The 14,224-nt window shown below is 56.5% G+C and overlaps 1 protein-coding gene across 1 annotated transcript; it reads left to right on the top strand.

Moving 5' to 3' along the window:
* Positions 1 to 149: 149 nt before the first annotated feature.
* Positions 150 to 12,952, top strand: PLVAP (plasmalemma vesicle associated protein). The gene is made up of 6 exons (XM_040444866.1): positions 150 to 603; positions 5,484 to 5,580; positions 5,696 to 6,408; positions 7,649 to 7,706; positions 7,844 to 7,922; positions 12,194 to 12,952. Exons 1-6 carry the CDS (start codon positions 238 to 240, stop codon positions 12,198 to 12,200), a joined length of 1,320 nt encoding a protein of 439 aa, XP_040300800.1. The 5' UTR covers positions 150 to 237; the 3' UTR covers positions 12,201 to 12,952.
* Positions 12,953 to 14,224: the final 1,272 nt, after the last annotated feature.

Here is a 14,224-nt window from a genome sequence, read left to right as displayed (position 1 = left end):
GGGGGGGGGGGGGGGGGGGGGGGGGGGGGCGGCCCCTCCCTTCACAGCCAGGGTGGGAGTGTCGTGATAACCCGCAGCCCCCACTTCCTCCCGGCCAGGAAGGAGCCAGGCAGAGGAAGTATTAAGAGGAGTAATATAAACACTCCCCCCACCCCCCGTGGCAGGGTGCAGAGGGGGCAGCGGCCGCCACCCGGAGGGAGCAGGCCACGCCGGGCGGGCAGCGGGCGCTTGCACACGATGGGGCTGGCGGCGGAGCACGGCGCGTACTCCCGGGAGGGGGGCGGCCCGAGGGGCTGCTGGTACTACCTGCGCTACTTTTTCCTCTTTGTGTCGCTCATTCAGTTCCTCATCATCCTGGGCCTCGTCCTCTTCATGGTCTACGGCAACGTGCACGTGAGCACGGAATCCAACCTGCAGGCCACCGAGCGCCGGGCCGAGGGCCTGTACAGCCAGCTCGTGGGGCTCACGGCCTCCCAGGCCAACCTGTCCAAGGAGCTCAACCTCACCTCCCGCACCAAGGACACGGTCATGCAGCTGCTGGGGAGCGCCCGCCGCGATCTGGACCGGATCAACGCCAGCTTCCGCCAGTGCCAGGCTGACCGGGTAAGGCCGCCCGCCGGGCCGGACACGCACCCCGGGGACCCTGGGCAGGTTCCCGTCGGCTCATCCGAGCTGCGGGGTCCTCACCCACGCGTCAGAGACCTTCACAGACGCTGTTTTGCACGTGGAGCCCGGGGGGGGGGGGGGGCTTGTTAGTACGAGTATATCCCACACGAGGTTCGGGACACACTTATACTAAGACAGTGGGCTCGCTCTCCCTCTGGAATTTAAGGTTAATTTTTTTTTTAGAGGCTTATTTATTTTTGAGAGACAGAGTGAGACGGAGCATGAGCGGGGGAGGGGCAGAGAGAGAGAGAAGGAGACACAGATCGGAGGCAGGCTCCGGGCTCCGAGCTGTCGGCACAGAGCCCGACCCGGGGCTCGGACTCACGGACCGCGAGATCCTGACCTGAGCCGAAGTCGGACCCTTAACCGACTGAGCCGCCCAGGCGCCCCTGGAATTTCAGTTTAGCTGGGCATCCTCACCGAATTGGCGGCAGCAACCCTGGGCCCATGACTTAATATGCGCGAAGCGCTCGGAATGTTCCAGCACACACCAGCTGCAAATAAGAACCAGTTAGATAAAAACTCAGAGCATTCGGTTCCTACTAAGAAGTACGAACAGCTCTGCCTTATGCCGGGAAATGTCCCCCCCGGGGGGCACATGTGGGCGTCAGGTCAGGGAATTGGCCCACTCGTTTCATCCAAGACACGCACCGCCATCCGGTCTGGGAGCCGTCGGGATCGTAAGGTTTTAGACACACGCATCCCGGAATCTGAACTCCCCCGTCATAGAAAATTAGAAGCCTAGGGGCGCCTGGGTGGCGCAGTCGGTTAAGCGTCCGTCTTCAGCCAGGTCGCGATCTCGCGGTCCGTGAGTTCGAGCCCCGCGTCGGGCTCTGGGCTGATGGCTCAGAGCCTGGAGCCTGTTTCCGATTCTGTGTCTCCCTCTCTCTCTGCCCCTCCCCCGTTCATGCTCTGTCTCTCTGTCCCAAAAATAAATAAACGTTGAAAAAAAAAATTAAAAAAAATAAAGAAAGAAAATTAGAAGCCTAAGAATGTGGATCTTTACAACGATTAAATTTGAAAAACACAGTTGTTTTTCTTTAGTCCCCTTCATGTTGACAAATGCCTCTGGACTGGAACAGTTTAGGGTTTTCTCCAAGGACCCTAGGGTTTCCCTAGTATCAGGTCGCCTGCCCCTCGGCCCCGGAGGGGCGCCCTGATGCCGGGGAGTATCTCTGCCCCCACCCCCACCGTGGCAGCCCCAGGTATGTGATGTTGGTGTTTCTGGGTCCTGGCCGTGCTGAGAAACAGGATTTTTCTTAAATTCTCTTCCAGTGCAACTGCATTTCTGGCCCTGAGATCCCGGAAGAGAAAAGAGAATTTAACTCACTGATATATTTTTAAAAAAAGTGTTCATCTCCCCTGCTTGTTTCTTTTCTTTTTCTTTCTTTCTTTCTTTCTTTCTTTCTTTCTTTCTTTCTTATCCCATCTTATCCCATCTTATGTTATCCCACCTCATCTTATCTTATCTTATCTAGAGAGAATGTGAATAGGGGGAGAGGGGAGAGGGAGAGAGAGAGACAATCTTAAGCAGGTCCCACATTCGGCGACACAGGGCTCGATCCCACAGCCTGAGCTTTCTGCCCCTCCTAGTCCTTGCTCCTTTGGAGGCTGGCCCTATGCTAATGGGATCGGGGTCAAGGCAGAAATCGCTCTGGGACCTCCAGTGACTTCTGTTTTCAGAAATCTTAACTGCAAAAGAGGAAGATCTGTAGAAATCAAGAGTCAGACGCTAAACCAACTGAGCCACCCAGGCACCCCTAACTCCATGATATTTTTAGGGTCTGCTCTGTCCTGTCCGTGTCAAGGCAACGGGACCCTCACCTGGCACATGGGGTCTGGAAGCAGCACCCCGGGACCCCCTTTTATCGCTTCCTCCAACTGGAGAAAAACCTCTTTCTCGTTTCGTGTTTGGATCCAACTCACTTTGCTGAAACGTGCAAATCTTCCTCTTCTGTGACTAAGATTTCTGTTCTCTGATCCCCATTTGCATAGGGCCAGCTTCCAAAGGAATAGGACAAGAGGTGGCAGGAAGGTAAACTTCCTGCATTCTTTATATTTTTACCTGTTATATTTCTGCAGAGGATTCTGGTCCAAAGTTTGGAAAGCACACCTTGTTAAGTTGTAAAAACCTCCTTTAAAAACAGCTTTATCGAGATATAATTCATATGCTCTACAAGTCGCACATTAAAAATGTACAGTTTGGGGGCATCTCGGTGGCTCAGTCAGTTAAGCACCCGGCTTCAGCTCAGGTCATGATCTCAGGGTTTGCGAGTTCAAGCCCCGCGTCGGGCTCTGCGCTGGCAGCTCGGAGCCTGGAGCCTGCTTCGGAGTCTGTGTCTCCCTCCCTTTCTGCCCCTCCCCCGCTCTCGCTCTGTCTCTTTCTCTCTCTCTCTCAAAAAGAAGTAACCATTAAAAAATCTTTTGAAAGCGTGCAGTTCAATAATCCTTAGTACCTTCACAGAGCTGGGCGACCATCCCAACTGATTTTGGAACGTTTTCATCACCCCAAAAAGATACCCCATCCCCATGAGAAGTCACTCCCCCCACCCCTCCTCCCCCAGCCCCTTGCAACCACTCATCTGCTTTCTGTCTCTGTGAATTTGTTTGTTCTGGACATTTTGTATAAATGGGATCAGACAACATGCGGCCTTTTGTGTCTGGCTCCTGCTATCCGGCACGATGTTTTGAAGGTTCACCCGAGCGCGTGTCAGTGCCTCGTTCCTTTTTGTGGCTGAGTAGCGTTCCATTCTGTGGATGGACCACGTTTCGTTCATTCACCTGTTGATGGACACTTGGGTGGTTTCTGCCTTTTGGTGGTTGTGATAGGCGCTGCTGTGAACGTGCACGTGGAGGTTTTTGTGTGGATGTTTGCCTCAGTGTCTCTCGGGCCTACACCTAAGAGGGGAATTGCTGGGTCACGTGACAATTCCCTGCTTAACATTTTGAGGAACTGCCGGGCTGTTTTCCAAGGCCGCTGCCCCATGCTTTACATATTCCAACCGGTACCGTCTGAGAATTCTCCTTTCTCCACACCCTCACCAACGCCTGTCACTGCCCGTTCTTGTTTTCCGTTTCATTTGTAACCCTCATGGCTGTAAGGGGGTCTCTCATCGTGGTTTTCATTTGCCTTTCCCTGAGGAGTGATAATGGTGAGTATATTTTCACGCGCTTGTCGACCACGTGTGTATCTTCTTTGGAGAAATGTTTCAGTTGCTTTGCCCATTTTTCAATTATCTTTTTTTTTTTTAATTTTTTTTTCAACGTTTATTTATTTTTGAGACAGAGAGAGACAGAGCATGAACGGGGGAGGGGCAGAGAGAGAGGGAGACACAGAATCGGAAACAGGCTCCAGGCTCTGAGCCATCAGCCCAGAGCCTGACGCGGGGCTCGAACTCACGGACCGCGAGATCGTGACCTGGCTGAAGTCGGACGCTTAACCGACTGCGCCACCCAGGCGCCCCTCAATTATCTTTTTATTACTGATCCACAAGAGTTTACTTTTATACATTCTGGATACCCGGTCCTCTCATCAGATACACGCTTTGCAAATATTTCCTCCCGTCAAAGGGTTGTTTTTTCCCTTTGTCTTTTTTAAATTGGAGCATAATTGACATACGGTGTTATGTCAGTCTCGGGTATACAACTTAGCGATGTGATGGTCTTTTCCTAAAAACAAAAGTTTTTAATTTTGATGAAGGTCTCTTTACCTGTTTTCTCTTTGTCTGCGCTTTGGGTGTCACACCTAAGAAACCATTGGCAAATCCAAGGTCATGCGGAGTTAACACGTACGTTTTCTTCTGAAGAGTTTTGTAGCTTTAGGTCTTACGTTTGGGTCATTGAGCCATTTTGAGGTCATTGTTGTATATGGTGTGAGGTAGGGGTCCAAATTCATTCCTTAACATGGGGAGATCTAGCTGTGCCGGCTCCATTTTTGAAAAGACTCTTTTCTCCCCCATGAATGATTTTGGCACCTGTATTGATTTTCTTTTTTTGTTTTCTTTTTTCTATTATTTTTTAAAGTTTATTTATTTATTCTGAGAGAGAGAGGAAGAGAAAGAGAAAGAAAGCGTGCAGCGAGGGACGGGCAGAGACAGAGGAAGAGGGAGAGAATCCCAAGCAGGCTCGGGTCATGATCTCACGGTTCATGAGTTCAAGCTCCACTTTGGGTGAACCCTGCTTCTCTCTCTCTCTCCCCGTCTCTGTCTTCTTCTCTTCCTCTCTCTCCCCCTCTCTCTCTGCGCCTCATGGGATTCTCTCTCTCTCTCTACCCCTCGCTCACCTGCGCCCTCTCTCCCTCAATAAAGTAAAATATAGAAAGATAAAACATGATTCGTTGGCCGTACATGTGAATTAATGTTTTCAAGGTTCATCCAAGTTGCAGCAGGTGTGAGTGCTTCATTCCTTTTTGTGGCCCAATAGTATTAACTGTAACAACTTTTTTTTTTTTTAATTTAATTTTGAGAGAGAGAAAGAACAGGAGCAGGGGAGGGGCAGAGAGAGAAAATCCCACTCTCCACACTGTCAGCCTGGAGCCCCACACGAGGCTCGGACTCATGAACCACGAGATCACGACCTGAGCTGAAACCAAGAGTCGGACACTCAACCGACTGAGCCCCCCGGGCGCCCCAGTTAAGGACTTTGAAAGATGCGACCAGCATCCCCCATAAAGGAGTCACGCCCTTGCGAACTGGGTCAACCCAGGCCACCCGGGGGGTGGGATCTGGGGCCCCAGCCCGGAGGGTCTGGGCAGCCCAGGAGCAAGGGGACCCGCGGGGGCTGGACCGTGAGCTCTGCCCCGTGTCCCGTCTGGTCAGGTGATCTCCATGAACAACGAGCGGTATATGGCAGCCATCATCCTGAGTGAGAAGGAATGTCGAGAGCAGCTGAAGGAAGCTAGCAAGAGCTCCGATGGTGAGTCGTCTGGGCGGCGGGGAGCCAGGGTGGTAGACTCCTCGCCCGGCCTCTCGGACCCCCCCCCCCGCCCCCTCCCCCGACCTTCCCGAGGTGTTTTCTCCTGCACCTGTAGCCTTGCTCCTGGCACTGAACCAGAAGGCCAAGATGCTGGAGGTGGAACTGGCGAAGGAGAAGCAGGTGTGCGCCAAAGACAAGGAGGGCCTGGCGCTGAACAAGCGTCTGGTGGAGGAGCAGCTGGCCGAGTGTGGCAAGGCCCGGGAGCAGCAGCGGCAGGAGCGACAGCTGGCCGAGGATCGCCTGCAGAAGGTGCAGACCCTCTGCCTCCCGCTGGACAAGGACAAGTTTGAGACGGAGCTGCGGAACCTCTGGCGGGACTCCATCATCCCGCGCACCCTGGACACCATGGGCTACAACCTGTACCACCCTCTCGGCTCCGAGCTGACCTCCATCCGGAGGACCTGCGACCACATGCCCGCCCTCATGAGCACCAAGGTGGATGAGCTGGCCCGGAGCCTGCGGGCCGGCATCGAGCGTGTGGCCCGCGAGAGCTCGGACGTCCAGCGCCAGAAGCTGGAGGTCGAGCGGAGCCTGCAGGCCACTCAGGCGGCCAAGGAGAAGGCGGAGAAGGAGGCCCAGGCCCGAGAGGCCAAGCTCCAGGCCGAATGCGCCCGGCAGACCCAGCTAGCCCTGGAGGAGAAGGCGGCTCTGCGGAAGGAGCGAGACAGCCTGGCAAAGGAGCTGGAGGAGAAGAAGCGGGAGGCAGAGCAGCTCAAGATGCAGCTGGCCGTCAGCCGCTCCACCTTGGACGCCTGCATCAAGGCCAAGGTGGGCTGGAGGGATGCAGGTTGTACAGGGGGTCAGGCCTGCGGGCCCTGGTGGAGGCGATGCCGAACCCGGGCTCGAGGCGAGCCTCCCAGCCTGGGTCCGGTTAGTTAGGACTCACTTGAGAGATTCAATGACATAAGACCGGGGTGGAGTTTGGAGTCTGGAACGACCCTGAGAAAGGATTAAGGAGCGGGGTTGAGTTTTGGAGGACGGGTGGACCTCGAAATGGGTGCAGGAGGAACTGGGAACTCACGGTGGGGGGGGTCGGTGTCAAGGTCGGGAGGTGTCTGAGGTGAAGGTTGCGGGGGTGATGGCTTAGGTTGGGAGTTAGACTGAAGGTTAAGGCAGGTCTGGGGGAAGGCTTGCTGTGGAGACAGAGCTTGTGTTTGGGTCAAGATGAGTTCTTAGCGACCGCTGTGTTTAGAGTCGGTTTGGGTTAACGTTAGGGTTCCATCGAAGCCTTCGTTGGTCTTGGAATTGGTAGAATTGGGGTCGTGCCGGATGCGGATTGTGAAGACAGGTTAAAAGTTAAGTCAGGGGTCGCATGCAGGGCGGCCGGTGGGTCTCACACTGGGTGAGGGGTGAACACAGGGTGTCAGTGGGTGGCTGGTAGGGTTGCTTGGGGTTCCAGGGAGAGTCTGGGGTCTCAAGTTGAGTTGGGGTGCGTGGGGCATTGGGAAGCCATGGTGGAGCCCAGGGCTGGGCTGGGGCCATGGCTTAGGGGGCAGATTTTTCATAGCAACCAGGTCTAAGGGATGGGTTGGGGTCAGGGTTGGTTGTAAAGCTCTGGTTGGATCAAGTTTGTCATTAGGATTGGGTTTAGATGAGGCTTTGGGTCTAAGGAAGGTTCTGTTTTCGTGTTGGGATTGGATTTTAGGTGATTGAGTTTAGAGCTGGCTTTGGATTTCGGGTTCGGGGGGATTGGCTCAGTTGGGGTCATGGATTGGGATCCATTGGGTTGGCACTGAGGCAGTAATGGAGACTGAGGCAGGCCACAGTGGGGTCTCTGGGGGGCTTCTGAGGGAAGCCAGTCCCTGGAGTCCCCAGTCACTTGAGCGCAGGTGGGTGCAGGTGATCGGACGTCCATTGATGTGAGGGTCCTTCTCTGGTATCGGTGTCCCTGCTCTGGAAGGAACTCAGCTCCAGGTACTACGGGGCATGAAGGAACAGGAGCCTCCCTGGCCCTCTGGTTCAGGGGGTCCCGGCTTCTGCCGACCTCCCTCTGTCTCTCTTCCCACAGTCGCAGCCGATACCTGGACCAAGACCTGTGGGCCCTGCCCCCAACCCCCAGCCCATCGGTAAGTGACAGAAGGCAGAGCCGGGAAGGGGTCGGGGGCGATCCTTTCCACTCTTTATCCCATCTCAGCCCTGCCGGCCCATCCTTAGCCCAGGGTTGGGCCAGTTGGGTGGACCTGACCCCTTCCTCTCACGGCAGACCCAGCTGGCCTCGAGGAATTCAAGAGAAGGATCCTGGAATCCCAGAGGCTTCCCGCAGGGGCTGCAGCCCCATCCAGGTGAGGCACTGGCAGACTGGGATGGTTCAGTCTCAGGGCTTCAGAGGAGGATGGGAACAGGACTAGGGGTGGAGGGAGGCTCATCTCACACTCACGCTTGCTGCTTCCTTAATTGGGCGCCTTCTGTCTACCAGGTAACACAGCCAGGGAGTGGCGGGCCTGGGACACGAACCCAGGCTGTTGGACTCCAGGCAGGCAAGGGAGGGCCTTTGAGCTGGGGGATGGGGGCGAGCTGGTTTGGGGACGGGCAGAAGCCACAGTGCTCCCGGTGACATCTTGAAGAGCCAGGGTCAAGGCTCAGAGGCCAGACTAGGGTGGGGAGGGAGGCTGGAGCCGAGGAAGGGCGGAAGGAGGAGAGCGAGGTCAGGAGAGAGATCCTGGGCCTCTCACCCCACCTCTCTGAGCCTCTCTTTCTCTACCTCTGCAAAAACGGAAGTCTCTGAAGTCAAGGGCACGGAGACTCTCTGCCACCTGTAAAGTGCTGTCCACAAGTGCCTAACACAAGGGGCCGGGGGTTGCAGCAGGGGCGCTTCAAGATACCCCGCACACGCTCAGGTCAGGGCCCGATGCCCGTGCCTCCCTCACCACCTCCCAGACCACAGCCGGCGCATCACAGGGAAGGTGACTCAGACCCCCGCCCCAAGAACATCCTGTGGTCGCTCCCAGGTGGTGGCCACGCTTCCGTTCAGGACCACATCGCGGACCAAGGAGTCAGCGACTGGCACTGCCGTTCCCGGTTTAGGCCCCGGGGCTCCGGGACACCCCTGGGGGTTCTAAGTCAGATCCCACCGACCCCAAGCCGGCGTCAGGCCTCGGCGACCAGTAGACTTCCGGGTCTGTGGTCAAATCCCAGGGCTTCTCCGCATCCAGCTCTATCTCCACTGTGCCTTTTCTTACCTACCCCCTCCGACGGGGAGCTCATCTTCTCGCAGAACTTGTCCCTTTGCTCCAGATGGCTCTCGTCCTGGGAGGGATCCCTTAGCCTCAGGCAGCCTGCGGAGAGGAAAGCAAGAGCTGGAGAGAAGACCCTGTTCCAAGCAAACAGTTTTCCTCTCACCATCTTGGCCTAAAGCCATCATGGCAAGGAAGGAGGTTCTATTATTATCCCCACTTCTCAGAGGAGGGAACTGAGGCCCCAGGGAAGTGACCAGCCCCGGGGTTATGCGTCAGTGAGTCAGGGCCAGAGCCAGGCTCCGGGCCCAAGCCTGTCCTAACTGCAAAAGGGGAAGCTCTTGACACTGTTTACCCCAAAAGACATCCCCCTGCAGAGAAAACAATGAGTAGTTAAGCCAGGCCCCTCCTGTTTCTTTCTTCCCCGGGCTCAGGAAGGGCCTCTTGTTCTGGGCTCTAGCCTTGATTTGCTTTCCCCTGAGAAGGAGGCCATCAGCTCTGGATTGGGAGTCCCAGTGAGGCCAGGCACATGTGAATTTTAATGTATATTTATTTTTGAGAAAGAGAGACAGAGTGTGAGCGGGGGAGGGGCAGAGAGAGAGGGAGACACAGAATCCGAAGCAGGCTCCAGGCTCCGAGCTGTCAGCACAGAACCCAACACGGGGCTCAAACCCACGGACCATGAGATGGTGACCTGAGCCAAAGGCAGACATTTAACCCACTAAGCCACCGAGGCGTCTCAGGCACGTCTGATTTTCAAATCCGTCCAACCGGGGGCCAGGTCTGAGGTCCAGCATCAAATCATCCACCCCCTGATCGGGAGAATCACTTTCATTTCCACCCTTACTCCTTCTGAGCCTTGAGGAAGTCTCTGGGGTGCTAACAGGCCCTAACGCCTCCCACTTGTGGGGATACCTGCGTTCCCGGGGCCGGGGCAAACCCACAGCCCAGCATCAGCTGGACCTGAGCACAAGGTCTTGCTTTTTCACTGGATGTTTTTTTTATTTAAAGTTTTATTTATTTTGAGAGAAAGGATTCTGCACCGTCAGCACAGAGCCTGATGCGGGGCTCGAACCCACGAGCTGTGAGATCATGATCTGAGCCAAAACCAACTGTCAGATGCTTAGCCGACTGGGCCACCCAGGGGCCCCATCCCTGGACATTTTTTTCAGTATTTATTTTTCAGAGAGAGAGAGAGAGAGAGAGAGAGAGAAACAGAGCATGAGTGGGGAGGGGCAGAGAGAGAGAGAGAGAAAGACAGAGAGAGACAGGGAGACACAGAATCTGAAGCAGGCTCCAGGCTCCGAGCTGTCAGCACAGAGCCCGACACGGGGCTCGAACTCATGGACCATGAGATCATGACCTGAGCAGGTCGGACGCTTAACCAACTGAGCCACCCAGGTGGCCCCATCGTTAGACATTTTTAAGTCACGTTCTCTTGATGACAAGTGCACTAGTTTTCCTTTTTACCTGATGAGACTGTGTCCTTTGGGTGTCAATTGATTCCCACGCGTGCACACACAGTGCATGTGAAAACAAGTAAGTAAATATTGGGGCAGGGGCTAAGGGGCTGGATAAAGCGAAAGCGGAAGGCTGAATATGGGAGTCCAGCCCCGGCCCTGAGCCGGGCACGGGGCGAGTGTCACTCAAGTCCATTGCCATCACTGTTGTGATTTGTTTCATTTATTCAACCCGGATACCTTGAGCAGCGGCTGGGTGATGAGAACACAAGGAGGAATGAGGCATGGAAGCCCCCCCTTCCCTTGTGGGGCTCACAGTCTAGCGGAGGAGACAGATCGCAAACCTGATGCGTGAGATGTGGTTGTGGGGCCCCTTGGCCATGGGCCAGGCAGAAAAGGGATGAGATGGCGTGAGGAGGTGAGAATTTTCCGCAGGAGGGGGCGCCGGGGTGGCTCAGTCAGTTAAGCATCTGACTCTTGATTTTGGCTCAGGTCACGATCTCACGGTTCGTGGGTTCGAGCCCTGCATCGGGCTCTGTGCTGACAGTGGGGAGCCTGCTTGGGATTCTCTGTCTCCCTCTGCCTCTCTGCCCCGCCCCTACTCGCGCGCTCTCTCTCTCTCTCTCTCTCTCAAAATAAATAAATAAACTTTAAAAAAAAATTAAAGAATTTTCCACAGGAGGCCAGGCAGGCTTCTCTGCCCCGCGTGAGGGTGACCTTTGGGCAAAGAACTAGAAAGGTGAGGGAGGAGCCATGGAGAGTGGGGCATCCCTGAAAGGGTGAGCCAGGCAGAGAGCACAGCCTGTGCAAAGGCCCTGAGACAGGACCGACCGTGCGTGGTGAGGCTCGAGCACAGTGATCCAGGGGGTGAGTAGGAGGTGAGGAGGGGCGGGGGCACAGATCAGGCAGGGCCTGTGGGTGCGGTGAGAACTTCAGGAGCCCCGGCACAGCAGCGAGCAGAGAAGGACATGACCAGACTCAGGTGTTCACAGGGGCCCGCCCCCCCCCCCCCCGGTCACTGTCGAGAGGTGAAGGCCGAGCAGCCGAGGACCAGGGCAAAGGCATCCAGACAAGCGATGACGGGGGAGTGAGGAGCCTCAGTCTCTGACAGATGGCCAGGGACCACCCTCCCTTGCAGGCTGGTGGGCAGCGGTGGGTAAAGAAGGAATGTCAGGGCTGGTCGGGAGCCGGGCGCATCCTGGTCAAGCCGGAGCCAGGGACGGGGATCCAGCGCCAGCCAAGGAACGTGAGGCTGCTGGGGCCCCAGGGAAGAGCCAGGGAAGGAAGGGAGGGGGCCAGCGGAAGCAGGACTTGGCTGAGGCCCCCTCCTCCCCGACCAGGAAACAGCCTCTGAGCCAACCCCTGACCCCTCACGAGAACCTCACTGAGGCCAAGGAGGGGAAGGGCATCCCAGACGGCAGGATGGCTCCTGCGGAGGCCGTTGGGGAGGGGTGAAGCGACAGCTCTTGAAGTTTCAGACGAGGGGGACTGCTGCGGACAGAGCGGGTGGAGCCTGGAACGCCAGGTAGAAAGGATCTGGCTTTGTCGTCTTGAGGGCACTGGGGAGCCAGGGAGAGCGTGTGAGTCGGGGCAGGCCCGTTGGAGAAACCTTGGGCCACTTCAACGGAGACAAAGGAGGGAGATTGAGACCCTGTCTGCGGGGTGTGGGGTGTGGACAGGGGCTTTGAGGTGAACTCCCGGGATCCCCCGGGCCTTACGGAACAAAGGTGAAAGGCCGCAGCAGAGGCCGGGAGCCCAGAAGGTGGCTTCTCCGAGCACTGTCTCGGGAAGGCCGGACCCCAAAAGAGCTGAAGAATCCTTAGGAGCAAGAGCGGGCCTGGGGTGGGAGGAGGCCGGCCCAGGCGAGGTTTGAACTTCCGTCTGTCTGACTACTGTATCACCCTCTCCTTCCTGCCTTAGTGGCTGAGGAGGCTCCAGGCCCTGAGGACCGAGGCGTGGCCCTGACTGGCCAGTCTGCGGACAAGACGCCGTGAGCCACCCCTGGCACAGGCCGGGAGCCCGGGCCGCACACAGACCAAAGTGGGCGCCCTTGGCCTGCACCCCGCGCTCGCCCTTCCCCACGCCCCACCGCAGCCTCCGCTACTCCCTCACAGGCCCACACCCGCACCACGCGACCCCTCCCCCGCCCCTGGATGCTGCAGGATGTCCCGGACCCACGGCACACAGATGTAACAGTGATGTCACGAGCCGACGGCATCACGCAAAAGCACGGCACAGACACCGGGAGGACATCACACACACACACACACACACACACACACGCACGCGCGCTTCCTGCCCCGCCCTCGCACAATGCCACACCCCTCCGACGCACACGGGCCGTGGCACCCACAGCGTCCCGCTTGTCTGCACGTGCCTGTGTCCCCACCGCACCGCCCTCCCAATTTTCTTGTCTCCTGACTCTTCCTCACCCCCAGGGTGCCAGGCCTAGGGAAGTGAGAACAGGAAAACATGAGTCTCCCCCCGCCCCCCCCCCCCCAGAGTCCCCAGGCTCCCCTGCCAGGCAGCACCGGGTCCCAGGGCAGATGTCGCCCACTGGCCCCATCGTAGCCCATGGGGGCAGCTGTCCCTCCCTCAGTCCCTCTCCCCCCCCCCCAGCCCTGCCTGTGGCCCATATAAATATGTTAGTGGCACGAAATAAATATTATTGAATCCTTTCAAAGACTCCAGAGTGGCGATTTCTGCTTGGCGACAAGGGAGGAAAGACTTGAGAGCTGGAGAAACCCCTCCCCGCCGTCCCAAGGCCAGAAGAGCCCACAAACTAGAGCAAGCCTGGGGTGACACCAGATTCCCTCAAGGTATAGGCATCACCGTGCGTGAAGAGAAATGGCAAAAGTCATAGTCAGTGAGGGTTTCACGAAACGGCCACGCCGGCCCACACCGTGACAGCTTTGTGAGTTGTTTCTTTAAAATAGCAGACGTTTAAAAAGCAGTTCCTTAAAAACCAGATGACCCGTCTGTAGCTTTCCTCTTCCTAAGATTTGCAAAGATGCCCCCCAAGTTACTGCCAATTTAGTCCGTGGGGGGAAGCAGGGAACAGTACGTTAGTGGAACACAGGGAAATCACGTTGTTCCCAGGAGACTGGAGAGAAAAAAAGCTAAAAAGCCGTAATACGCCCTGCTGGTGAAGATGTAGGGAAAGGGCACTTTCCTATGGGACTGGCAGAAAGGCAAATCTCACGGTGGCCCTTCTGGAAATTAGTTTGGTGACATTTAATAAAAGTGAAAGTGTGCAAACCCTTTGATTCAGCGGTCCCATTCCTGGGACTTTATCCCTGAGGAGTAAAACCTCCAGGAAACCAAGCAAATGGCCATCAGTAGAAAAATGGCCTAAAAGTTGTGGTCGAGAATCTCAACTTGTCGGCTCATCCCCCCCGCCCCCCAACCTTCCCCACTGCCTCAGCCTTGATTCCCTCTCAGCCCACCCCCTGGGACCCTACACAGGGAGGGGATGAGTCACAAGGAACCAGGGCTGGCGACGCAAAGCTTAAAGCAGGCTAGTCAGGAGGGACAAAGGAGCGACATTTCCTGGATACGGAAACTCTGGGTGAGAGACGACCTACTGCAGGAAACACTCGGCTGGGGCCCCGCCAAGCCAGGGCCGGGGGGTCAGCCAGGCCAGGCCGCCCAGACGGGCCAGTCTGGAGGCCCCAAGGAAGTGAGGACGTCCCTGACCCTAAGCCTACTGCCTGGGTAGCTAGAGACCTGGAGAGGACGCTGACACCCGCCAGTCCCAGCAACCACAGGATGTCTGAGTTTGGGTCCCGGGGCCAGACATCCCTGGATTCAAATCTTGACTCCGTTGGTCTCAGCCTCCCTCTTCTCATCTGAGAAATAATCATTCTAAACTTTCTGGACACGTGGGCACAGGTCTGACTTTTGGTTGGTCTCTCCCATCCAGAGCATCCCAGGATGTCATCCCTCCAGCTG

Source organism: Herpailurus yagouaroundi, unplaced genomic scaffold, assembly GCF_014898765.1.
Source record: "Herpailurus yagouaroundi ecotype Mexico unplaced genomic scaffold, PumYag 193, whole genome shotgun sequence".
Taxonomy (NCBI): domain Eukaryota; kingdom Metazoa; phylum Chordata; class Mammalia; order Carnivora; family Felidae; genus Herpailurus; species Herpailurus yagouaroundi.
The sequence above is the reverse complement of the archived record's forward strand: the minus strand, read 5'-3'. Positions and strand labels throughout refer to the sequence as shown.

Bases quoted from the DNA above. Each gene is read 5' to 3' on its own strand.
- PLVAP (XM_040444866.1), top strand. From the start codon at position 238: ATGGGGCTGGCGGCGGAGCACGGCGCGTACTCCCGGGAGGGGGGCGGC. The intron at 604-5,483 runs GTAAGGCCGCCC...CCGTCTGGTCAG, and splicing joins GCCAGTGCCAGGCTGACCGG to GTGATCTCCATGAACAACGA. The intron at 6,409-7,648 runs GTGGGCTGGAGG...CTCTTCCCACAG, and splicing joins ACGCCTGCATCAAGGCCAAG to TCGCAGCCGATACCTGGACC.